Source organism: Sorex fumeus, unplaced genomic scaffold (assembly GCF_029834395.1).
Source record: "Sorex fumeus unplaced genomic scaffold, SorFum_2.1 ptg000098l, whole genome shotgun sequence".
Lineage (NCBI taxonomy): Eukaryota > Metazoa > Chordata > Mammalia > Eulipotyphla > Soricidae > Sorex > Sorex fumeus.
The window spans coordinates 72,209,362-72,236,688 of record NW_026606155.1 but is presented as its reverse complement, the minus strand read 5'-3'; the positions used below and the strand labels follow the sequence as shown (position 1 = coordinate 72,236,688).

Genomic DNA, 27,327 nt, shown 5'->3' with positions numbered 1-27,327 from the left:
GGTAAGGCACTTGCCTTGCACATGGTCTACCAGGTTTAATCACCAGCATCATATATAGTCCCCTGAGCTTAGCCAGGAGTGATCTCTGAGCACAGAGTCAAGAAAACGCCCTGGGCACCACTGGGTGTGGCCCCTTCAAAATAATTTTAAATGGGCCTGATTATCTAGGTATTTAATGAGATTATTCCTAACACTTACTTCTCCAGCCCTTTACATACTCACTTCTGACTGTCTTCAGATATCTGCATAAGAGTCAATTTAACATTTTTTTCAGTAATTGTATGTGCCATGTCAGATATTCCTTTTACGACGCTATTGAATGAAATAATTTTTCCGAAGTCTAAGTAACTCTAATGTACAGGTTTTCTATTAGTTCATTTTATATTCCTTTTAACATCTGCTATTCTGCTACTCCTAGTTGGTATCACCAATGATGACTGTGAAAAAAATTACGAGCTGGTAGGAAAGTTTAATTTATCTTTCTAAGTCAATTTGGTATGAGATAAAACATTGAGGAGGAGTGCTACTTTCTGTACTGTATCATCTGATTCACTCAGGAAATTTATTTTCTCTTCTAGTCTTCTATTTATTCTTCTTCCATAGTGTTGACATTTAATAAATACCAAATCACTAAATTCTGTGTGGAAATGCCTTAGGTTTTTTTTTCTTTTCTTTTTTTTTTTTTGCTGTGGTCTGAAAAACGCTTACATCACTGTGCTCAGAAATCTCTCTAGAAGGAACATGCTGCCTAGCACATGACAACTCAAAAATCCATGTAAGAGACGAATCACAAAGATTTCCAAGAGAGATAGTATAGTGGGTAGAGCCTTGCATTTGGCTGACCTGGGTTTAATCACCCACATGCCATATGATCCTCCAAGGCCCACCGGGAGTCATCCCTGAGCTCGTAGAGACAGGAGTAAGCAAGAAAGAAAGATTTCTACTCTTCCCCCACATATTATTCTAAGCTGGAAATTTGTATCTCATCCTAGCTTAAATGATGATAGTATTAGCTCTAAAAGAGTTCTGTATTTTGGATGAGCATTCTGATGACTATATTACATATTTCAGGTCCCTTTTAATAAAAAAATAAAGCAGAGTTATTATTCTTATTTCTATAATGCCCTCGTGGGGAAACACGACTCCTGCCACATCCATACGCTGCAGACAAATTAGTAAAAACTGTCAGCCATCTGAAAATACTTAAAACTGAACATTCCTATGACTTCATAGTCTTAGATGCTTCAACAAAAGCAACTGCTCTTGTATGGAAACGTACTCTACTCTTGAGTACCTGCCCATATATAGCGGGGAGTGAGCAAGGCTATGGCAGGAAGGAGGTTCGATTGTGCTCATGTGCATGTGGGTGTGCACATCTGTGTATGAATCAGAACCTCCCAAAGGGAGGAAAACGCTTAATCCTATCAGTCAGACTGGTGAAGGAGTTAACAGGCTCTGGGTTATTTTTAGACCTTAAACTGGCATGTGCTATACATATTGAGAACTTTGCTGATCTCAGTTGTTTAGAGGAACTGAGATTTAAAAAAAAGAGGCAAAGAAAAGGTATCAAGAGATTCAGAACATGACTCTAATTTTGTTTTATGTTACCTTTTGTGTTTTGCGGTTGAACCACACCCGGAAGAGCACAGGGGATCATGCAGTGCCAGGATCAAACCCAGGCCTCCCACATGAGTCACTGTTCCAATTCAAGTGGTACCTTTCTCATAAAGATGCCTGGAAAGCCTCATTGAGTCAGAGAATGAAATAAAATGGAATTCCATTTTGGAAGTAGTGGAGATAGCATTATCACCAAAGCTGAAAGGGATTATCTGAACACTGATACTTGATTTGAGCTTGTTCTCATCATTGTTTGGGTGCCAAATGTCAGCAGCATGGAACACAAGATCATCCAGAGAAACTGGCTTGTAAGCTCTGGCTATAATAACCGACCTTCAAAGGCAACACTGGAGGCCCACACCTTGCCCTACGATCCTGCATCCCTTTTTCTGGCAAGAAGGCAGAGCCCTGGGACTGGAGAGATAGCACAGAGGGTAAGGCATTTGCCTTGCATACATCTAACTTGTGTTCGATCCTAAGAGCTGGTCCCCCGAGCTGCCAGGAGTGATTGCATGATTTCTGAGTGCAGAGCCAGGAGTTACCCATGAGCACTGCTGGGTATGGCTCAAAAACAAAACAAACAAAAAAGCAGAGCTCTATACCACAGATGCAAGAAAACACCTCACCCCAAAATGAGAACAGTAGGAACCCATTACCAGGACTAAACGAGGAAATTTATGGGTGGAGAGAGTGTCTCACAAGCCGAGAGCATGCTTGCATGCAGGAGACAGGTTGCATCCCCAGTACTGCATAGTTCTCCAGGTCCTGTCGGGAGTCATTCTGAGCACAGGGCTGGATGTGGCTCCCAAATTAAATAACTAGATAATTCCACATACCAGGACTCCTGCTCTGTGCACAGTGCAGTCAAGGCTCAGAGACACTCTCAGAGCAGACAGGACACATTCCCCAACACATTCCCTTTTTTCAGGGGGAAAGGTTTGGTTTGGGCTACACCTGACAGTGTTTGCCAGAGATCAAACCAGAGATGTGTGAATGCAAGGCAAGTATCCTTAACCCGTGTACTGTCCCTCTGGGGGCCACTCTACCCCATTTCACACATATCCTCCTTAAGTCACATTCTATTTAGTCCCAATTCACTTCAAGAACCTCACTTGGGTGTTCCACAGATGCTGAGACAGGTGAATTGCACTTGACAAGCTACACATTTACAGAAAAGGGCAATGTCTCCTTTTTAAAAAAAACTTACTTGCTCATCTGTAAAATGGGAATAATCCCTCTCACATGTACTTCATGAACGGAAAGTGCTGCAGAAGATGGAATAGCTCCAGAAGGGTAAAAGCAGTTGAAGCTTTTTTTTTTATTAATATACATGCAGTAAGCCCATGGTTTGGTTTGACACAAAAATCAAAATATCTACTTAATTATGTCTCCAAAGTCTGGTGAAGAGAGAGCTGCATAAGAGCTTGTTCATAATTGAGATTCTTTTAGGCCAGAGTGACAATACACTAGGTAGGGCATTCCCACCTCCCCCTCCCCCATACACCCAAATCAGGTTGGGGGGGGGGAAACGGGACCTGATTTTTAGGGAGATAATACAGCTGGTAAGTCACTTGCTGTGCATGTGGCTGACCAGGGTTCAATCCTTGGCACCAATATGGTCCCCTCAGCCTGCCAGGAGTAATTATGAGTACAGAGCTAGAAGTCCTGAGCACAGTCAGGTATGGCCCAAAAACTGAAAAAAGAAAAAAAAATTCAGGGCGGGGTGATAGTACAGTGAAGGGCATTTGCTTGCATGCAGCTAACCTGGGTTTGATTCCCCAGAACCCCATATAGTTCCCCAAGCATCAACCAGGAGTGATCCCTGAGCTGGAAGGCCATGTGTAAATAAGGTCGTGGGTTTGATATCCGTACCCGGTACCCCACACTCCTTCCCTATGAGTGCTACCAAACGTAGCCCCCACAATAAAAACCTTCTTCAAAAATGATCTTGAGATAGTACAGCAGGTCCAGCAGGTAAGGCACCTGACCTGCTTTGATCCTCAAGACCACACAGAGCACTACCTGGGGTGATCCTGGCCCAGAGCCTGGAGAAAGCCCTGAGCACCGCGAGGGTAGCCCAACCCCCTCCTCATTTTTTTTTTCTAGGCTCCTTAGCCCCACCTGAAGTCTACTGAATGAAAACCTTCAGGAATGGGGCTGGGAGACCTATGTTGCTCCCAGGCAAACTGGTCCATCAGCCATCTGGTGAACCCCGGTTTGCTTCTTTCTACCAACCCCAGGCAGGGCTGCTCCATCGGGCTCGGAGGAAGAGACTCCCTACATCTCTTGAACTTAACCGTTAGTGGGTGCTGCCACAGGTGAATAAAAAATCCTGTTCTAGGGAAATGGGAAAGAAAGTGCTTGCGAGAGGCCGGGCTGCTGGGCACCGGGCGTGCGAAGGCGTAGGACTCACCTACAATGATGCCACAAGCACTGACCAATCCGATCTCCTTCTTCAGGGCTACTCCACCTCCTCCGGAGCCGGCGTCCGAGCTGGCCTCTGGCTCGCTCGCACCTGGCTGGTTCTTCTCGGCGTGGTTGCGATGCCTGGCTCCCTGTTCCATCTTTCTCCGTAGGATTTCAACCTCCGAAAGGTATCTCTCGAAATGCTTAGGGGTTTTGGTATCTTTGGAGACAGCCTTTCCAATAAAAACCTCCTTTTCCGAAGTAAGATACTACCCGCTTTAAAAAAAAAAAGAAGAAGAAGAAAAAAGACACCGGCAAATAAGAAAACGGCAAAACAGTCCTCTAGATTTGACACTTTCTTGCAACTTGTGCTTGCAACAAACAAGGAAAGTGTAATGAACGGCGGAGTCGAGCGAGACTGGCGGATCTGGAATTACAAAAATAGAACTGTACCCGCTTAGGCGGGCTGGAAATTCTCCCCCTAAAGGGATGTGGGGCTTCCAAAACCAGGGGATGGTTCTGCAATGTGCAGCCAAGCCGGCAGTGGCTTAAACGCAGACGCTTCAAGAGTCAGGGGGGTTCCCTTAAGCAAATCCCCACCCACCCACCACCCACCCCTCAGAAAAGACGGTCTTTACCTTTCCTGCGCCTCGTCTTTGGGGGTGAGGTTAAGAGTTTTCGTTCACCAAGCCGGGGAGACAAGCCCCCCGCGCGGCACTCTCTCCCCCTCCAGCAGCGCCGCCGCGGAGCAGCCCGGCGCGCGTTCGTCCGCGCGGCGTTGGTTCCCTTGCGCGTGTGCCCGTGTCCCGTGCCCGAGCGCGCGCACCTCGCGTCCTGCGTTCCGGCTGGCGACCGGGCGACCCGGCGGGCGGGCGGGCGGGCGGCTGTCGGCGGCCGACGCTCGCGGAGACGCTGCGGCAGCGCAGATCGCGCGGCAGGGGCCCGGCCGGCTCTTTAAGTGCGCGGTGGTGGCTCCGCCCCGCGGGCTTGTCCCACCTCCCTCGCGGCAGGGTTCGGTCCGCCTGCGCGCGGCCACCGAGGACCACGGAGCCGCTGGGTGGAGAGATTTCTTGGGGTGATCGCGCTTTCGCCTGGTAAGGAAGGGGAAGTCAGACCCCGGCCTGGCCGCCGCTCCGGGTGTCCAGGCGCAAGGCGAGCGTCCATCCCCGCTATCTTCCCGGCTGTCCAGCACGTGTGAGCTGGTGCGGGGGTAGAAGGAGGAAGAGGGGGCCGCGGGCCCGGCGCACCCCAAGGCCACCCCCGAGACACCAGCTAGCGGCTAAAGCGCAGTCAGGTCGGCATCATTACAGCGACCGGGAGGGTGGAACGGAAACTCGAGGCTGCTGCTTCGAGTTTCTAAAAGTCGGTGGAGCTGAGCTGGAGTGATAGGACGGCGGGTCAGGCGCTTGCCTTGCGCGCAGCCGACTAGGGTTCGATCCCCGGCGACCCAAGTGGTCCTCCCACCCTTGATCCCCGACCGGAGTAATCCCTGAGCTCAGAGCCTTTGGACTCATCCCTGAGCATCGCAGGGTGTGGCCCAAAGACCAAAAAAAAAAAGAAGTAGGTAGAAACCAACGGCAAGGAAAGGGGAATGGAATGAACCGAGGATAATGGGAAAGGGGTTCATTAGGTACAACTGTGCGCTGCAGCGTTGCAGAGCGTGGGGGAGACAAAACTCACCCGGGAGGTGCGGCGGACACGCTCTCCAGAGCTCTTATTTAGGGCTCACTGAGCGGTGAACACCCGGCTTTCCCTCCCTGGCCCCAGGCAAGGACACAAAATCTGATGGATTGGTCTGATGGACTGGGGGAGACGGGGGTCTTATTCTTGCATGGTTTCTAAATTGTTGGTTTTTTTTTTCTTTTGGCCTGTCTGAATTATTCGAAAGGCTCACCGCGAGGGCGTGCGGGAGTTATCAGGACGGCTCTCGATCATGAAGCAGATTGTGATGTTAAGAGGACTACCACAGTCACACTGTGTCTTGGCTTCCCTGAAGAATTTCACCCCCAAACTGCTGCCTTATGGCGATGATTCCTATTTATACTTGTAAAGTGCTGGGGAGTGGTGGGGGGGGGGTTGGGCGAATGGTGTCAGGAAGCAATGTAAAAGACAATACTATGACTCAAATAAAACTAAGTTTGGGGCCAGAGAGAGACAGTTCAACCTGCTGGAGCACGTGTTTTGCATGCAGGAAATGGGGATTCTATTCTAGACACCATGACCCCCCACCCCCAGCAACAATGGGAGTGCGCCTCCCCCTCCCAAATAAAATACAGTTATTTTTTCCCTATATTTCAAAGTGGGTCAAAATTTATTTTAAGGGCCGGAGAGTAAGGCATGTAAGGGGCTTTTCTTGCATGTGACAGAACCAGTTCAATCCCCAGCACCCCAGATGGTCAACTGAGCACTGCCAGGAGAGATATCAGAACATGGAGCCAGGAATAAGCCCAGAGCACAGCCTATGTTGCCCAAAAACTGAAGAGAAAAAAAATTACTTTATTGGCCAGAGCTGTAGTATAGCGGGTAGGGTGCTTGTTTTGTACCAGGCCTACCTAGGTTTGATCTCCAGCATCCTATAAGGACGCCCGAGCCCCACCAGGAGTGATCGCTGAATGAAGAGCCAGGAGTAAGCCAGATCACTGCTGCATGCCCATGCCATGCCTCCCCCCGACCCCCTCCATTTTAAACTTTAAAATGGATCTACAAAAAGTTCTCTAAACTGACCACTAATTAATTACAAAACTTTAGCCTTGTTTTTAGGGGCTGGAGCGATAGTATAGTGAACTTGTCTTGCACATTGCCCATCCAAGTTCAGTCTCCCTCACCCCCTGTGGTTCCCTGAACACTGCCAACTTTGGGCTCATGGGGGGGGGGTTTAGATACTATATGCATGTATATATGTCTTAGTGTATAGTTGCATATTATCAATGTATAATGTGTGTATAATGCGAGAGTGTGTTGCTGAGGACTGAACTCAGGGCCTCCTATTGAGGAAAATATTCCAAAAGAGTTTGAATTTTTAGGAAAATAAGTATTTGGTCCTTAAAATGGGGATGGTTGAGCTAGCAAAGGCATTTCCAAATGGGCTAAAGTCCAAACAGCTTTCTTAATCACTCAGCAAAGTATTAAGAGGTTTCAAAGGTTGGGAGTTCAATCCCTTCTTCACACAGTTCAAGATAGAGCAAATTGAAAACCTCAGCAGGAAAGAAAAAAAAGGTGTGTGTGTGTGTGTGTGTGTGTGTGTGTGTGTGTAGTGAGGGAGTCATGTTAAAGGATTTTCAACAAAAGACCGACAAAGTAGGGAATATATAGCACAAATCTCCATGGGAGGGGATGAGTCATGGGAAATGAAAGAATTTTGAAACGCCTCTGGCCTTTCCTGACAATGTTAGAAGGCGTAGAAGGAAAATTGGACGGATTCATATTAAAACCAATTTGATCTGAAGATGTCTACTCACATTTCAACATCTTCAAATTGTTTCAGAATGTATCTAATTGAACTGATAAGGATTTAAGGTGAGGTGAATCATGAATGTGATGAATTTGAGGTCTCTTGCCAAAATAAGTGCAATAGACCACAGTATGGTAAACTTCAGTCATCTCAGTTTATGAGCAAGGGAGCACACAAGGGTGGTACTGGACATTTTACATCCTTGAGATATAGTGCTACTTGAGAGGATGGGGTGGGCAACAATCCATGATGCTCCAGAGTTCTTCCTCTGCTCAGCTATCACTCCTGGTGGTACTGGGGAACCATATGTGGTACTACTGGGAATCAAACTGAGGTTGGTTGCTTGTGATACAAATGCCTTAACCCCTGTACTTTCTTTCCAGCCTGGGATACAGTAGTATTAAGTAAACTAAATTTGAAAGAAAGGGTAGGTGAAGATAATTATTTCTATTTTATTTTTTTCTTTTTTCCCACCCCATTTTTTAGCACTTGGAATTGACTAGTGACTCATGACTGATATTAGTGGTACAACGTAAGTATTTTTCTGGGAAAGAATTTTCCCCTCCTTCAATAGGATCATTTATTCCTCTATTTTATGGCTCTCTTTTTTGGGGGACCTTTATTATGTTTTTGTGTATTGGGCCGTTCCCAGAAGTGCTCAGTGGCAATTCCTGGCTTGGTGCTGGGGGTCCCAGGGAACCATGTAGTGGAGGGAATTTAATCCAGGCCTCCTGCATGCAAAGTATGAGCTCCAACACTCTAAGCTAGCTCCCTGGCCCAGGATTTTTAAATGATTATATTCCTGTTATTTACTTTTATTATAAATAAATAAAAAAGAGGCTGCTAAAATCTCAGGGCTGGGACAAATGGAGACGTTACTGGTGCCCACTCGAGTAAATTGATGAACAGTGGAATGACAGTGACACAGTGATACTTTTATTTATTAGTGTTTGGTTTGTGGGCTATACCTGATGGTGCTAAGGTCAACTGGCTCTGTGCTCAGGGATCACTCCTGGCAGTGCTCGAGAGACCATATGTGGTGTCAGGGACAGAATCTAGGTTAACCACATGCAAGGCAGCTGGGTTGCCTTGTACTATTAGGCCCCTCCAGGATTTTTATAAGTGAAATAAACCCTAAGCATTTCTCCATGATTCATGTTACTTTCAGATTCTAGGGGTGGTTCAGTGGTAGAGCATCTGCCTTGCATGTGAGGCTACAACTTTGGTCCCTGGCATTGCCCACATCAAGTGTGACCGTGGCACTATACAAGTGCAACAACCAATGCCACAACCCAGGGTGTGGGCCCCCAGCGTGGCAACAACAATAAGAAAATTCCACATGATTAACAATACTGAAAGAAAACTTCTGGTGTTACCCAGTAGAATTTATAGAAATGATTAACTAGAGTTAATTAAAATGTGAGCACTGAGTTATTTTTTAATCTTTATTGTACATTGACTTATGTTTTATCCTATTGTCGAAGTAATGCTTTACAATACACAAACTGTATTAAGTACAATATCTCAAAATGTTTTTCTTCATTTAATTTTTTGGGTAGAACAATGCAGAGATTTTTGTTTGTTTTATGTTAGGAAGCTGAGAAGGGTCTTCCTTGAGCTCAGAGACTAGACACTAAAGGGCTGGGAAGAGAACTCAAAGGATCGGAGCACTTGGCTTTGCATGCAGAAGCCTTGGACTCAGTCCTCAGTATCACGTGGTCCCCAAACTCTATTAGGAGGATCCCTGAGTTCAGAACTAGGAATAGCACTGCAGGATGTGGCCAAAAAGAGAAAAAAAAAAAGAAGAGGAAGAATATCAGACACTAAATCTTTCGTGGGTGAGCAACGATAGTAATGGATAACAAGGAGAACTTATCCCAGGGCCCTCTACTTGCTGATGGCCTCAACTTTCACCTGAGGAAAGCAAATGACCTTTGATTAGGGTCAGGGTCTAAATCAGGGTCACATCTACACCTTTTAAAAATACCTTGGGGCCAGAGATAGCCCCTTGGGTTGGGTATTTGCCTTGCACTCAGCCAGGTTCAATCCTCGGCATCCCATATGGCCGCCCAGCACCACCAGAAGTGATCCCTGAGTGCAGAGCCAGGAATAAGCCCTGAGCACCACCAGATGTGTCTTGTCTCCCCTAGCCCCCTCCCCCCCCGAAGAAAAAAAAACGCAGCACTTAGTTTGAGTTCAGCATAGACTATAGAATTTAATCTGCTTTGTGCCCCTAGCATTTGTCAACTCCTTAGCTAAGCAGTCCTTAGTCTGAACTTTTTCCAAGTCTTAATTCCGTTTACAGCATGTGTATGACTGCTTTTTTTTTTTTTTTTTAGTGCTTTTGGTTTTGGTTTGGAGGCCAAAGCTGCCAGTGCTCAGGGACTACTATTCCCAGCTCTTGGCTCAGGGATCATTCCTGATTGTGTTCAGAGAACCATGTGATGGCACATAATGAGTGCGGACCTCTTGCATGCAGATAAAATATGCATTCCAGCCTCTGGAGCGATCTTTCCAACCCTGTGTGACTACTGATTTGAGTGCATAAGATGGAAAGAATTTTTTTTTTATTTTAATGTAGGAGTACTGCTGTTTATTCAGCCATTGATTAAACTGATTGAATTAGGCATGAACTCCACATTACTTTAAAAAAAATTTTTTTAATTGGCTATCCATGAGATAGACCATGACAAAGCTGTTCATAATTGGGTTTCATTCATACAATGATCCAGCACCCATCCCTCCAACAATGTACATTTCCCACCACCAATGTCTCCCTTTTCCCTACCAGCATACCCCCACCCTAGCTTCCCTCTATGAAAGGCACTTTCCTTCTTGCTCTCTCTCCTTTTCCTTTTGTGTATTATGGTTTGCAATACAGGTGCCAAGAGGTCCTGGTGTTTGTTCAGGGCATTTGGTATTTTTATCAGGACGGGAAGGCTTTTCAATGGGGTGGCAGCTTTAGGGTGTGGATGTGACTGCCACGGCTTCTGGAAGTACAGGAAGCTGGGTGGAGATAGCTCACCCCAACCCTGAGAAAAGCTGGAGATTTCAGTCACAAAACCCGCATACCCGAATTTTCAGCAGATTTTATCTTGGTGAGGTCCATCTTGAGGCCCGGGGTATGGCAGTGGCTTTGGATTGTAGAAGCAAGCGACTGTCAGGGGCTCTACTTCGGTGAGCTCCGGGCTGACCCACCTCCCCTCCGATTTACCTCCAACTGTCCAGCCATGCACTGGTTGGAGATTAACTACGGCGTTTGGTCTCTTTCTAGATTTATTTATGGGTCTCTGAAATAAGGCCAATAAATGAACTTGGATAGCTGAGCCAGAGGTGATTTGTGGGCATGGCTCCCACATACCTAACTTTTGGCCATTTAATTTGGTAAACTTGGTCCCAAGTTGTTGGGATCCAGCCAAAGGCACAGCGGCAATTTTAGGGTATCAGGAAGTCTGAAGGCACCATCAGGCTGTTGATGCACTCTCCTCTGGGTACAGGTTGACCAGATGGCAGGACCATACTTCCAAGGATGGAAAGAAATTGACCCTTGTAATCAGGCAAAGGATGGATGTTTTTCCTAAGACTGAATTTGGGAAGACAAAGGCTGTGTGAGGCTGACACCTACTGTTAGAAAAAGGGATATGGCATGGGGACAGCTCCTTATAAGGGTCCCTTCTTAAAACAACTGGTAAGAAGTGTTTTGTTTTTTTGTTTGTTTGTTTTTTTGGGTTTATTCACACCCAGGTATCATTCCTGATGAGGCTCACGAGACCATATGTGATGCCAGGGATAGAACCTGGGTCGGCCGCATGCACGGCAAGTGCCCAACCTGCCGTGCTATCTCCCTGGCCCCAAGAAGTAGTTTTTAATTCAGTGAAGTAGAGCACAAAGCTTACTCACTCCATTCCTGATCTTATGTTTCTGCACTTAATAGACAAGCGCTTTATTTTAATTCTTTGCAACACAGCAAAGAAATCTGAGGTCACCAAATCTCTTTTTGGGAGAGAACCCAAACCCACAGTTCATGATCTGGCTTTGTTCTCCTAATACCTGCCTGCCCAGAGGCAGAAGAAACTCTTGATTTCAGTTCCTTAGCTTTCTTCCCTTGCTTGTCCTCAGAGAGTGCCTTCCTGACCTGGTGGTTCTAAATGCCTTCATTTCATTCAAAATGGGAAGCAGATGAAAATGCACAAGCCAAGAGGAAGGAAATGAGAAAGCAAGCTCCTCCCTCCAACCCCCCCCCAAAAAAAAAAAGAAAAGAAAAGAAAAAAGAAAGGTCAGAAAGCATGGGAGATGAAAAGCGTTCCTATGGCTCAATGAGCAAGCCCCTCAGTAGTGATCGCCTTGTGGCCATATTCAAAGTTCAAAGGCAGTTTTCTTCTGAGGTTTATGCAGTCCCGACAATTTGGAAGGAACAGATTCTCTTTGTTGTGGTGGTTAATTAATTCATGCTTTTCTGGAGATAATGACGAATCCTTGTTCTGACACCGGAGACAAAAATTCCAGCGGATTCCTCTTCTGTCTGCTGCACTTGGCAGGTTTCCAGGGATCCCGCCCAGCACTAGTGGGAAAGAAAGATGCTTTTGCCAGGGTCAGCTGCACTGCCTCCATTCCGCTGCTGGGCCTGATGAGGGCAACTCCACTTCTGAGGGCCAAATCACCACAACTGCCACTTCCTAACTGGCTTTCACTGAGGATTTGTGTTTACTCAAGACGACGCCTTGTGTATTTTTAGGCTATAGAAGATAACTTATTGAGGTCAGGTACTTGCTGATTCTGTGTCCCTAAAATGGTGCCTCCTACCCAATCTACACTGAATAGATGAGGGCCAGAGCAACCATACAGCTGATGAGGATTCAATCCCTGGCACCCTGTATGGTTCCCTGAGCCCCACCAGGGGTGATTCCTGAGTTCAGAGCCAGAGCCAGTAATGAGTCCGAGCACTGCAGGGTGTGCACCCCCCACCCCCCAAAAAAAAGTCATGGTCTTGGCCACTCAATACCTCTGTTGCAAACTACAACACCCTAAAGAAAAGAGTGAGCTAAAGGGAATGCCCAGCCACAGAGGCAGGGTGGGGGGTGGGGGGGGTGGAAGGGCTACTGGGATCATTGGTGGTGAAAAATGGGCACCGGTAGAGGGATGGGTACTCAGTCATTGTATAACTGAAACCCAAGCATGAAAGTTTATAAGTCTACAACTGTACCTCATGGTGTTTCACTAAAAAATTTTTTTAAAAAGTCATGGCCTGATGACCTTTCATTATCTGTATTGCAAATATTGCAAACCCTAAGGCCCAAAAGAAGAGAGAAACAGAGAGAGAGGGAGACAGAGAGGGAGGAAAAGTACCTGCCGTAGTGGGATGCATTTGTGGTGGGAAAAGTACACTGGTGAAGGGACGAGTGTTGGGACATTATGTGATAGAAATCCAATCATGAACAACTTTGTAAATGTATATATCACTGTGATTCAATTAAAAAATTAATGAAAACTTAAAAAAATATGGTGATTAAAAATTAACTTAATTTTATAAAAAGATTAAGTGAAGAGTGATATACATCATTGCATTCAAAACAAATTATGGGCTCAGGAGCATAGGGTGCTTGCCTTGCCCCCGGCCGACCTGGGTTCAATTCCCGGCATCCCATATGGTCCTCTAAGCACTGCCAGGAGTGATTCCTGAATGCAGAGCCAGGAATAAGCCCGGAGCATCATAAGGTGTGGCCCCAAAACAAAAAATAAAAATAAAAACAAATTATGGTACAGGGGTTAATGAGATGGTCTTCATCAAGCTCCCCCCTGAGCACCACATATGATCCTCCACCCCTCAGCACAGCCAGGGGTCTCCTCTCCGAGTACTTCTAGTTGTGAACTAAAAGCCAAAGAAACAGAAAAATAAATTACATAATCATTATTGGACTATGTGCAGACTAATTGTAGCCCTTAGTGCCTGGGAAGAGTCTCAGTTGTAGCAAGAGTAGAAAAATAGGACACAGGATTTCATTTTGATGATCATTTCCTATAAAGCATGAATTTCCAGCAGAGACTTGGTGCCATCCAGCAATCCTGACATATTCCCACCAGACTCTCCCTTTCATTTGCTGTCACCTCCTACTGTTCCCCAGAGAAAAGAGAAGTGGTCAGGGCCTTGCACTCTACCCTATGACTCTGTGCCTGGGCATCTGTCTCCCTGCAGGGATGGTTGTACTGTCCCATCCAAGGTCTCTCCCTCACTGTGCATCTGTTCTCTATCTTCACTCACCTACTCAAGGACTTGATTCCTGCGGTCCTTCCTCTCCATCCTGCATCCCCAGGTTTTCACTTTGCACTGGAATTTCTTCCATCCACATGCAAATGCTCTAATGAGAACCCTGAAACGAAACGGAAAGCCAGAACATCACTGACACGGACCAGAGAGCTAGGATAACAGGTAGGGTGCTAGCCTTGCAGGCGACTGACCCAAGTGTGGTCCTTGGGTCACTCTGTATCAAACCCTGCCAGGAGTGATCCCTGAGCACAGAGCCAGGAGTAAGCCTTGAGGACTACTGGGTGTACTCAAACATTCTCCACCCCCAATTAAAAATAGAACACCAGAGACAGAACTTCCCCAAACACATTCATTTCCACCTTCAACGTCTCCACCCTTCGTTTTCACTCCTTCATTTCCATTCATGCTTGAATAGTCACTGAGGCTTTAGCAGCCTCCGTTTGGCTAACCCAGCCCCGATGTCCCCTTTCATCCTTGGGTCCCCAGCAGCCTGGCCCTGTGCATCCCCACTCCTGCCTTTTTCCTTCCTCAAGGCCTCCTTTGAGGCTCTCTGGAATGGACCATTCTCTTCTCTCTCCTTCACCATCTGCCTGCTAACTCTCTCACTTCTATGATCTTCAATAATATCTACAAACTACAATGACTAATTTGGAACAGGTAAGCTTTTTTTTTTCGGGGGGGGGGTCACACCCAGCGATGCACAGGGGTTACTCCTGGCTCTGCACTCAGGAATTACTCCTGGTGGTGCTCAGGAGACCATATGGGATGCCGGGAATCGAACTCGGATCGGCTGCGTGCAAGGCAAACGCCCCACCCGCTATGCTATTGCTCCAGCTCAGGGACAGGTAAGCCTTTAATTGCCTTAAAACAAATTTTAAAATTTCACTTCATTTTTTCCCCTTAAGACCAATTTCTTAATATTTAGCTTTATTTCTTCTTCTTCTTCTTCTTCCTTTTTTTTTTTTTTTTGTTGGCTCTTTGGGTCACACCTGGCAATGCTCAGGGGTTACTCCTGGCTCTGCACTCAGAAATTACTCCTGGCGTCTCTCAGAGGACCATATGGGATGCCAGGGAATTGAACTCGAGTCAGCCACATGCAAGGCAAATGCCCTACCCACTGTACTATCACTCCAGCTCCCCATTTTCTTTCTTTTTTTTTTTCTTTTTGGGTCACACCCGGCGATGCACAGGGGTTACTCCTGGCTCATGTACTTAGTAATTACTCCTGGCAGTGCTCAGGGGACCATATGGGATGCTGGGAATTGAACCCGGGTTGGCCGAACGTAAGGCAAATGCCCTACCTGCATGTAAGGCAAACGCCCTACCCACTGGGCTATCATGCCAGTCCCTCCCCACTTGATTTCTTCTGCAGTTCTTCAGTATGTCATCAAAACACAATTAACTACAGTCTCCTATCTAGAAATATGTACCAAAATTGGAAAGGAAACAAAAGTCTTTGGTTTTATTTTTTTGGCCTCACATTTAGTGGTGCTCAAGGACTAATTCCTGTCTCTGAGTTCATTGTTCACTCTTGGCAGTCCTTGGGGAACCATGCAGTGCTGGGGATCAAACCAGGAAGTCTGGTTCTATGAAAATCTTTAAACCTATGCCTTGAAATTTTGCCAGACTACAGTGAAGATCACTGATCTAGAACAGGAAAAAGGGGGGAAAAAAGGGGGTGGGCGCTGGAGCGATAGCACAGCGGGTAGGGCGTTTGCCTTGCACGCAGCCAACATGGCTGACCCAGGTTCGATTCCCAGCATCCCATATGGTCCCCCGAACACCGCCAGGAGTAATTCCTGAGTGCATGAGCCAGGAGTAACTCCTGAGCATCGCTGGGTGTGACCCTCCCCCCCAAAAAAAGGGTCGGAACAATAGTACAAGGAGTAAGACATTTGCCTTGCATGTGGCCAACCTGGGGTGCGATCCCCAGCATCCCATAGGGTTCCCCAAGCCTACCAGAAGCAATTACTGAATGCAAAGCCAGGAGTAAGCCTTGAGTACTGGCGGATGTGGCCCAAAATCAAACAAAAAATTACAAAGAAATAGAATGTGGTATTTTAGGGCAACTGTGATACTACACAGTTTATCAGACTATTAGTCTTTCTCTATTAGAGAAAGAAAATCTAATATAAATTGTATTATAGGGTGGGAGCCAGACAAATTGCAGGCTATTGAATATAGCCTGCCCACAGGGCAGAGTCTGGCAAACTCCCCATGGCGCACCAAATATGCCAAATACCAGTAACAATGATGGGTCTCATTCTCCTAAAGAGCCTTGAATATAATCTCAGGGCTAGGATGAAAGAGACGTTACTGGGGCCTGCTCGAGGCAATCGACGAATAACAGGATGATAAATGAATGAATAGGGTGGGAGAGCTTACCTTGCGTAGGGCCTGGCCAGATTTGATCCCCAGCATCCCACATGGTCTTCTAACAGGGAAACACTGTCAGAAATGACTCCTGAACAAAAAGCCAGGAGTAGGCCCTGACCACAGCAGGGTGTAACTCCAAGAGAAAGAAGGAAGAAGGGAGGGAGTGGGAAGCGGTGGGGGGGAAGCAGGCAGTCGAGCAAGCAAGAAAAAGGAAGGATGGAAGGGAAGGAGGGAAGGAAGGAAGAAGAGAGAAAGAAAAAGAAACAAGAAAGAAAGAGAAAGAAGGGAGGAAGATGAGAAAGAAAAGACTATCACTGGGTGTGTTCACTTAATTTCATTCACATATTTAATGCATTTTTATTTATTTTTTTAGTGCATTTTTAGATCTATGCTGCTACTAATCTTGTTTATTCTGTTAAATACTGGGAATATAATGGTGGACAAAGACCATCTGCCTTCAAAGGCCTCAAGAACTGTGATGATTAATTGTGTGTCAGCTTAACTGGCCATGAGATACCCAGATTAAACATTACTTTAGCTATGTTTGTGAGAGTGTTTTGTGAGCATCAGTCTGGTTAATGAGGGCCTGAATAGTACAAAAAGCGGAGGAAGAAGAAATGTGGCCCTTTTTACTGTCTGCTTGCTTGCATTGAGGCGTCTCACCTCTCTTTTCAAATCCCTGTCCCTCAGATAGGGATTCAGACCATCGCTCTGCTGACTCTCAGTCTCTGTACTTGAACTGGATGGCACCACCAGCTTTCCTGTGTATCTAGCTTCCAGGCGGCAGGTGGTAGGACTTTTTTTTTTTTCTGGTTTGGGGTCACACCCGATGGTGCTCAGGGATCACTAATGGCAGTCACTGTAAATCACTGACTGGCAGATCACTGTCTTCAGGGGGAAGTATACAATACTGGGGATCAAATTTGGGTCAGCTGTGTGCAAGGCAAATGCCCTGCCAGCTGTACAAATCTTTCCTGCCCAGATGGTGGGACTTCTTACGCTCCATAATTGCACGAGCTGCTTTGTATAGTAAGCACTTAGTTTTGTTTTGTTTTTTGGCTTTTTGGGTCACACCCGGTGATGCTCAGGAGTTATTCCTGGCTTTGCTCTCAGGAATTACTCCTGACAATGCTGAGGGACCATATGGGATGCTGGGGATCGAACCGGAGTCGGCCGCGTGCAAGGCAAACCCGTTATATAACTGCTCTGGCCCCTTAGTTTTGTTTTGTTGGGCTTGAAGTACTTAGGAGCTGTTCCTGTCTTTAGTGGGCTCAGGGAACCATAGTTGGTCCCATGGATTGAATTAGAGTCAGCTGCCTACACAGTAAGTGTCTTGCCCCCGCCACTGTATCTCTCCAGTCCAACACTTTATGTGAAGTACACATATTAACTACTCGTTCTGTTCCCTGGGAACCCTAACATAAATACCCTGGGGCCAAAAATAAATACCAAGGATTGAGGCACTTGCCTTGCATACAGCTGAACTCCTAGTTTAATCCCAGCACTGCATATGGTGCCCCAAGCCTGGCCAGGAGTAAACTCTGAGATCAGAACCAGGACTAAGCCCTTGAGTACAGCTAGTGTGACCCAAAATCCAAAAATGAAATAAAGATATTGGATACAAATCCTTTAGATCTTTCTCTTTCCTCCTAAAGTCTAGGTAGAGTCTAGATACTGCCCTCACCAAAGATCACTGGATACTTGAAGACAAGTCCCAGCACGAAGACATAGATAATAGCAAACAATGATGGTGCAGAGGAAAACATCCTTTAGAATGACAGTGAGGGGCTGGAGCAATAGAACAGCAGGTAGGGCATTTTCATTGCACGCAGCTGACCTAGGTTCGATTCCCAGCATCCCATATGGTCCCCTGAGCACCGCCAGGAGTGCTTCCTGAGTGCAAAGCCAGGAGTAACTCCTGAGCATCACCAGGTGTGACCCAAAAAGCAAAACAAAAAAATAGAATGACAGTGAATATATTCAGAAAGGGTGCTTGCAGAAAGAATATAGGACCCATCCCACTGCCCTGATATTTGTCGATTAGATCATGCCACTCGTTGGATTCCAAAACCAAACTCCTTGGGGCCACAGTGGATAAAGTTGTTTATTTTGCACACAGTCAACTCAGGTTTGATCTCCAACGTCCCATATGGTTTCTAAGTCCCTCTAGGAGAGATCCGCAGAGTCAGAGCAAGTCCTGAGCACATTTGGGTGTGGCCACAAACAAACAGACAAACAAACAAACAAGATAAACTTTCAGTTCCTCAGGCAAGGCAGAGCTGTCCTTCCCCTTGTGTCCCTGGGTGTGGGCTGCATGGCCACTGGTACAGCGCCATTCTTCCAGTCTACTCAGCACTTCGCTTTTTGATCTCTTTCCCCTTTGAACTCCAGATGCACCAAGGCTCTTGGTCTGTCAACCAAATCCTGTTTATTTTGCTTCTGAAAAAAATCTCACAATTATCTTCTTCTATTTGGGGGGAAGGGGATGGGAGGGAGAAGGAGAGGGTCAAGGTTGGGCAGCACCAGGCCATACTCAGGGCTTATATCTGGCTCTTTGGTCACCCCTGGTGGTGGTCAAGGGACTGCATGTGGTGCCAGGAATTGAACCCAGTCAGCTGCGTGCAATGATTCCTTCCTTTTTTTTTTTTTTTTGGATAGGAGTTATCCACACTCAGCTGTACTCAGGGATTACACCTGGCAGGGACTGGGAATTGAACCCGGGTTGCCTCATACAAGGGTATACAAGGGTATACCTTACCCACTGTGCTGTCTCTCCAACCCCACGACTGCCTTTACACCTTTGCAGCTGCCCTGGTCCGGTGTTAACCATCATCCGCTTTTCTTTTTTTTTTTTTAATTTATTTATTTATTGAATCACTGTGGGAAAAGTCACAAAGCTTTCAGGTTTAGGTCTCAGTCATGCAAATATCAAACACATTTCCCTTCACCAATACTCATTTTTCACCATGAAGAACCCCAATAAAACCCCACCCTTCACCCCTCCCAGTCCCCGCGAGGCAGATGAATTCTAGTTAGCACTCTATCTGCTTTGATTAGATTCACTGTTTCAATAAAAGATTCACCACTATTATTTAGAGTTTACCCCCCCCCCCCAGCCAAATCAGACATGCTGAAAAAGCATTGTGAAGGGATCTGCTCTCTACAGCTGGGTTCAAGAACCAAATGTTGGTTTTGGATTTCTGCTATTTTACTTACTAACCCTGGAAGTATTTCTACTGAAAGTCAGATAATTAAGAAATTGGTCCCTGTGCTCTGGAGTCGTGGCCGTGCCGGGAGAGCCGCTCGTGGGGGGCAACTGGTGACCTCGGTAGGGCATGAAGGGCGGACCGAGACGCCCCCCTTCCCATGAGGTTTTAGTCGCCCCCACACCCCCGGCTCATACCTGCTGTCCACAAGGCTCCCATGTGGCCGCCATCTTTCTTTCCAGAGAGGAGAGGGCGAATGCGGCAACACCCTTTCCCCTCCGGGCAGACATGATGGCCTGGATTAACGCATAGTCCGTTCACTTTTCTGCTCCAAGCTGCTGGGTTCTGCATTAAGTCCTTGTGCTTCTGGGGCTGTGGCCGTGCTGGAGAGCCGCTCGTGGGGGGCAACTGGTGGCCTCGGTAGGGCGTGAAGGACGGACTGGAACGCCCCCCTTCCCATGAGGTTTCAGTCGCCCCCACACCCTCGGCTCATACCTGCTGTCCACAAGGCTCCCATGCGGCCGCCATCTTTCTTTCCAGAGAGGAGAGGGCGAATGGCCATTGTCCCCTTTTCATTACAACAGTCTCTCAGCTGGTCTCTCTGTGCCCTTCAACCCCTTCGTCTGTGTCCAGAGCTATCTTACAAAATAGGGGTCTAACCAAGTTTCTGCCATGTTCAGAACTCTGGTGATTCTCCATTGATTAAGTAGCAGTTGTCCCTAAGGCGGGTTGCGGGAGCGTCACAACCTCCTTAGGAACTTCTTAAAGTACTGTTGGGACACAAGTGCTCCTCCATCCATTCTCAAGTAGATTTCTCCTGTAGTGCCCTCTGGTGGCAATTTCATGTCGTGACACATCTTCATTTTACCTGCCTGACTCCCTGAGATTCTAATTCAGTGGATCAACCTATTGCTTCAAGAAAACACTAGCTCAGAAAATAAAATCTAGGGCTGAAGCGATAGGACAGCGGGTAGAGCACTTGCTCTTCTTGCACCCTACCCGGGTTCAATCCCCGGCATCCCATAGGGTCCCCAGAGCACCGCCAGGAGTGATTCCTGACCACAGCGCCAGAAGTAACCCCTAAGCATCACCAGGTATGACCCTCCCTCCCCCCCACACACACACACAATAAAATCTCAATTCATGTATAGAAGCCCCAATCCCCTGATAGTCCAGAGGGTAATTTACTGGTCTTGCATGCAGTCAGCCCATTGGTCCTTAGTACTATGTATGATCCCTGAGCACAAAGCCAGAAATAGCCTCTAAGAACTGTTGGTTGTGCTCCTCTTTCCTCTCCCCTAAAAAGCCCCAGCCACTCCTTCATTTTTTCCCATAACATCTTTATCTCACCATTCCTCTGTTTCTGTTTTGGGGAGTTGGAGGGAAGGTGTGTTTGGCTCTGTGCTCAGGGAGCACTCGTGGTGGGGCTCATGGGACCATATGGGGTGCTGAAGGTCAAACCTGAGTCAGCCATGTGCAAGATAAGTGTATGGCCAAAGAAACAAACAAATGGGGCCGGAGCGATAGTAACAGCAGGTAGGGCATTTGCCTTGCACGCAGGAAACCTGGGTTCACTCTCCGGCATCCCATATCGTTCCCCAAGCACTTCCAGGAGTAATTCCTGAGTGCATGAGCCAGGAGTAACGCCTGAGCATCAGCTGGGTCTGACCCAAAAAGCAAAATAAAAGAAGAAGGGAAAGAAACAAACAAATAATACTTTAGTTTTTATCCCCTCCCTCTCTCCCCACCTAGCTCTGTGCTTGGAATCCCGGGGGTATGCATAAGTGAAACGTCCCCACTGGAACCCCAGAAGAAGGCAGACACCTAGAGAACCAGAATTTTCTCTTCTCTCTTGATGTCCCCAGTGGCCAGAACAATGCTCAGTCAATGTGCTCAGGAGGCATTTGAGAGGGTGGGAGAGCATTGGAGCACACTGGCAGTTCTTGGGGATTGCTCCTTACAGTGCTCAGGGAGTCATATGGGGTACTAGGGATTGAGCCGAGGTCGGCCATGTACAAAGCACAAGCCCTTCCTGAGTAGGAAGCATTTGTTGGATGAATGATTTAATTGTCAGACAAATTCTTCTTCTGTATTTCCTATTGGAGGCAACTTTATTGAACCACCAGTCTTTATTTTATCCCCCAATCTGTCTTTCCACATTGAAATGTATTTCCTGTTGGGGAGTGCACACATGGGTTTAGAAGCCTAGCGAGACTTCAAATGAATTCTTTTCCTCTTCTGTCAGTTACCAAATCTTTCTGAGAACCCAGCACAAATCAGACCCTGCCCAAGGAAAAGCAATCCCAAAATAAAGGTTTAATGGCAGTTGGCTAAGAGAGACAAGCGTGAACAATTATTACACAGTGAACTCTACAGGGGTCCAATGGAGACAGGCAAAGGAGGGTGAGTGCTGCTCAGTGATCCGCAGATCTGCATCTAGAAGAAGGGATCTGGAGCTGAGTCTAGGCACAGAGAAGTTCATCCAAGAAGTTCATCCTATAGTCAGTCAAGAAGTCTGTTTGCACAAAGGTGAGAGTATGAGTTAAATTAATGGTGCCATGCTCAATGAAATGAAGCCGAAAGTATAAGACCAGCTGATCTTATCTGCAGAGTCTAAAGAAATACTGGAAAGGATTAGACAGTCCCCTGTAGTTTGGTTTGTTTGTTTTGCTTTTTGAGTCACACCCATCTATGTTCAGGGGTTACTCCTGTCTCTGCACTCAGGAATTACTCCTGGGTACTTGGGGGACTATATGGGATGCTGGGGGAACAAATCCAGGTCGGCCTCGTGCAAGGCAAATGCCCTACCCACTGTACTATCTCTCCGGCTCGACAGTCCCCCGTGGAAGCAAATTCTGAGACCTGATCAGTAGAACTGGGAACCAAGTCGAGTGGGATAAGGAGGGATTGGTGTGATCATCTGCCACTGTGAATAGCGAATGACTCCATTGCTATTGTAAACAGTGATCCCTCAACCGCCTGGCTAGCTCAGTTGGTAGAGCATGAGACTCAATAACACACACACACACACACACACACACACACACACACACACACAACTTCCAGAGTCTCCTGCCCCCACGCTTGGCTGTCCTCATCGGGGCCCCTTGGAGGGGGGCGGGTTGAATTTCCCTCCCTGCCCCGAGCAGAGCCCCGGCAGCTGAAGACCTCCGGAACAAGCCACAGCCATGTTTAAGCCCACTCTCTACACGCTTGGATGAGCCTCATGCATGAAGGAACCGGCAGAGGAACCCAGGTGTGCAGGACCCGGGGTCGAAATCTTCAAGCCGGCTTGGATCAGAGCTGGGCCTCCTCCACCCAGAACCCCCATCTTCCAGTAGCTAGACATTATACCCACCAACTTCCCCCAGCGCCATGTAATCCCATCAATGGCCAAGATCCAGAGACTATAAAACCAAGCTTCCGGAAGTGCGTGGTCGCATTTGCGGCCGAGTGACCTCTTATTGTCTAGTTCTTGCTCTTGGAGAACCCGGCAGGCAGGCTACCGATAGTATCCTGCCCGCAGGTCAGAGTCTGGCAAGCTCCCTGTGGCGTATTCAATATGCCAAAACCCAGTAACAATGATGGGTCTCATTCCCCTGCCTCGAAAGAACCTCCAATGTGGCACTTGCTAAAATCTCAGGGCTAGATGAATGGAGACGTTACTGGTGCCTGCTCGAGGAAATCGATGAACAACTGGATAACAGTGATACGGTGATAGTGTGTATATATATATATATATATATATATATATATATATATTCAAGGCAGCTGACATATACAGTGCTTTCTTTTTTTTCGGGGCGGGGGGATTGTGGGGGAAAATGGCACACACCTGGCTGTGCTCAGTGCTTACTCATTGTCTGCACTGAGGGATTATGATCATTCCTGGGAAGGTTTGGAGACCATATGTAGTGCCAAGGATCAAACCAGGGTTAGCTGCCTGCCTGCAAAGTTAAGTGCCCTACCTGCTGTCCTATTTCTCTGATTCTGAAGTATCAGTACTTTTGAATAAATACTGAAAAATGCAAAAAGAAATGTACATCCTTTGGAGCCTTAGTTTGTTTTTGTTGGGGGCAACACCTCAGAGATACTCTTGGCTCTAAACTCAGGAATTACTCCTGCTCCTAGCAGTGCAGGGGCTCAAATGGGATGCCAGGGATCGAACCCGTGTCAGCCATGTATCAGGCAGATGTCTTACCCACCTTCCTATCTCTTCGGCCTGCGAGGAAATCTAGTGTCACGCTCGGTATATTGCCGTGAAAGTGTTAGGGCAGCAGTGGTAGATCCACAGAGTTGGATGAATCTATAAGTGGGAGGAGTGAGGAGGCAAATGAGGGACTGAAGAGGGACTGAAAGAAAGCAAGAATGGTAACAATGGAGACACAGGCCAGGCGATAGTACAGTGGCTAGGGCATTTGCCTTGCATGCAGCTGATTTGGGTTCAATTCTTGGCATCCCATCCCTGATGTCGGTGGACCGGATGGCTCGCGGATGGCTCATGTGAGTCGGGAGGAGAGGACAGTCACCTTCTCCCACTCCGCCTCTGCCACTGGGTACTGCTGGGAAGACTAGGACTGGTAAGTCTGCTATGAGCCCCTGCTCTGCACGGGCCTGAGCCTCGCCAGCCCCACCAGGTGGCTGTCAGACCACGCCTGAAGTCCTCTTGGCCTGCCAGGCACGGGAGTTGATCCCCACAACCCGATTTCTCAGGGAGCCAAGGAGTCAGGCCGGAGCAAAGATTTGCTCTTTACAGGAAAGGAGAAACCAGTTCCAGGTCATACCCAGGGTATTTAGGGTTCTTGTCTCGCTCACAGAAAAGTATTTCAGGAGTAGACAAGCAGTGAAGTAAAACAGATTTTATTTGAAGGCTTTTTTTTGGGGGGGGGTCACACCTGGCAATGCACAGGGGTTACTCCTGGCTCTGCACTCAAGAATTACTCCTGGCAGTGCTCAGTGGACCATATGGGATTCTGGGAATCGAACCTGGATCGACCGTGTGCAAGGTAAACGCCCTGCCTGCTGTGCTATATTTGAAGGCTTCTGAAGGTGTAGAGAGAGTGAGAGAATGAGAGAGAAACACTCAAGTGAGAACTTGGACTTCTCTAAGGGTGGAGAGAGGCTTGGTAGGGCTTTTGGACTGGCTTTTATAGGCTCTCCTTGGGTCATCTTGATCTGGAATGTTCTGGAGTCTTCTCAGGGCTGAATCATTGAAGTTTAAAGGGGAGGTCCAAGGATTTTTGAGGAGAGGAACTTCATGGGGAGGGGTCTAGTCTCCTCAGGGTTTGCCAAAGGTCTTATCAGGTCTTTGTTTTCCTATCCACAAGGTGGATCAGCCTTAAAATTTTCCTTCCCAGAAGCTTTGTTGACCGAAATTCCATTGCCAAGGGCTTTTGTCTACCTGCCTACATCACCCCAAGCAACATCAAGAGTAATTCCTGAGTGCAAAGCCAGGAGTAAACCCTGCGAATCGCTGGGTGTGACCCAAAAATCCAAACAACTTTTTAAAAAATGGAGACATGGAAGACTCAAGGTATTTATGAAATATTTACAAAAACTGACTTTGAAGGGCAGGCTAAAATGAGCACTGTGAGACTGATTAGAGTACATCATCAGAGTCATGTTTTTTTTTTGGGGGGGGGGGAGTCACACTCAGCGATGCACAGGGGTTACTCCTGGCTCTGCGCTCAGGAATTACCCCTGGCAGTGCTCAGGGGACCATACGGGATGCTGGGAATTGAACCCGGGTCGGCCGCATGCAAGGCAAACGCCCTACCCACTGTGCTATTGCTCCAGCCCCAGTCAGAGTCATGTTAAGCTTATACATACATATATATATGTAAAACGTATATATATAGAGAGAAATGAGGATATATATGTGTGTTTAATGTGTTTACATATAGCTCTCACCTCTGTCCACGGAGAGTTCTAGAAGCAAGATATTCCCATAGCAGTAAGTATAGTTTGTGCATGAACTTTGGTCTTAAAACTGTTTTTCAGGGCCGGAGTGATAGTGCATCAGGTAATACACTTGCCTTGCAATTCTTGACCTGGGTTCAATACCAGCAGCCCATATGGTCCCTGAGTACTGTCAGGAGTGATCCCTGAGCACAGAGCCAGGAGTAAGTGCTGAGCACAGTTAAATGTGACCTCATGTTCTTAAAAAAAAAATTGTTCTTCAATAAAACAACCAAAGATTACCAGAGAAGTGTTGGATTTGGGAACTGCAGCAAAAAAAAAAAAAAAAAGTCTGAAGCATCTTGTAGTTCCAGGGGTTGGAGAAATAGTAGCATAGTGCTTAGGGCATTTGTCTGACATATGCCCAACTAGGGTTGTTTGTTTTGTTTCTTTTTGGGACCACACCTGGATGTGCTCAGGGATCACTCCTGGTGATTTCTGGGGACCAGGGATTGAATCCAGGTCAGTTGTGTGCAAGGCAAAGGTCCTATCTGCTGTATGATCTCTTAGCCCCTCAACCTGGGTTTGATCCCAGCACCACATAGGATCTCCTTTGAGAAGTGGTCCCTGAATCAAAAACTAATAGAAAAGACATTTTTCTTTGGTTGTTTTTGGGCAACAATCAGTGGTGCTCAGGGGTCTCTCCTGCATGCTCAGGGGTTTCTCTAAGCTTTCTGGGGGATCAAAAACCCGGGACCATGGGCCCTGTGCTTAGTCCATTGAGCTATTGTGCCTGCCCAGTGGAAGAGCACAGAGCTCTAGGTTCAAACCCTGCTTCCATCTAAAGTGCAAAAAGAAGTAAATAATAAGACTAAAATTTCAAGGAAAAACAGGAAGCAACCTAAAAGCGCTATCCTTGATGACCAAATGCAATTATGTGAACCATAAAACAGCATACTGTTAGATTATAATCCAGAGTAACACAAGTGCTCAGACTGATAACAGTGATCCAGGAGTAATGGTAGCAGAAATACTTTTTTTTTTTCTTTTTGGGTCACACCTGGCGATGCACAGGGGTTACTCCTGGCTCTGCACTCAGGAATTACCCCTGGCGGTGCTCAGGGGACCATATGGGATTCTGGGAATGAAACCCAGGTTGGCTGCATGCAAGGCAAACGCCCTACCCGCTGTGCTATTGTTCCAGCTCCAGAAATACATTTTTTATTTCAGAAGCATTTAACGCATATAGATACTTCTCCTTAGAGGAGGCTATATTTGGCGCCAGAGAGATAGGATGGTAGCCAAGGTATTTGCCCTGATCACTGCTGGGCATGGTCCCTAAAACAACAACAAAAAACAAACAAAGAAAAATAAATAAAGGAAAAAAAAAGGAGGTGATGATTAACCACTTCTCCTGACTTTGCTTGGCAGGAGTCATAACACAGTTTTACTTCCAAATAATATAAAAGAAGGGGGAAATACTGACTTCAAAGTGCAAAAATATGGGCCAGGATATTGCTCAGCGGGAGAGCACTTGCCTTGCATGTGTAAGGCCTTGAGTTCAATTCCCAGGACACATACACACACACACACACACACACACACACACACACACACACACTCCCCAAATAAATGAGAAGGTACTGAGGAAAACTGTGGGCCAGGCTATGACTCAGTGACAGAGTGCCTGCCTGCTGGGCATGAGGCTTTGAGATCTGTCCTGACTTCTCATCCGTGATACATTGTGATTACCATTTATTACCACTGTGATCCCGGGGTCCGAGAGTGAGACTCTGGTGAGACAGAGAAAGACTGTGTTTGGGACCCCCACCCCTGCCTTAATCACAATACCCATTAATCTGTGCTCATGAGCTCAAAAGGAGAGATGAGGCTCTGTGTTTCTCAGTGTCTCTGTCTCCTAGAAGCAGGATGTTTGCCGGAGAGAAAAATGTGACCTAGGAAACCGGACTAAACCAGCTTGTGCACTGATATTCATCCTTCACTGACTTTCCCTCATTTGAATTCTGAAACTCATGCCCAGGGGTGGTGATTTCACATGCTGATACAACGTGTGAAATGTGATACATGTGGAATGGTATCTAGTCCAG

At 46.9% G+C, this 27,327-nt stretch overlaps 1 protein-coding gene across 1 annotated transcript in view; it reads right to left on the bottom strand.

Moving 5' to 3' along the window:
• Window positions 1-4,780, bottom strand: part of SLC7A8 (solute carrier family 7 member 8) — a 59,935-nt gene extending 55,155 nt beyond the window's left edge. Inside the window, exons 1-2 of the mRNA XM_056133660.1 lie at window positions 4,662-4,780; window positions 4,031-4,299 (exon numbers count right to left, since the gene is read on the bottom strand). Coding sequence (XP_055989635.1) covers window positions 4,031-4,181 — 151 coding nt within the window. The 5' untranslated portion in view covers window positions 4,182-4,299; window positions 4,662-4,780. The remainder of the gene's footprint in view (window positions 1-4,030; window positions 4,300-4,661) is intronic.
• Between the last annotated feature and the right edge of the window lie 22,547 nt (window positions 4,781-27,327).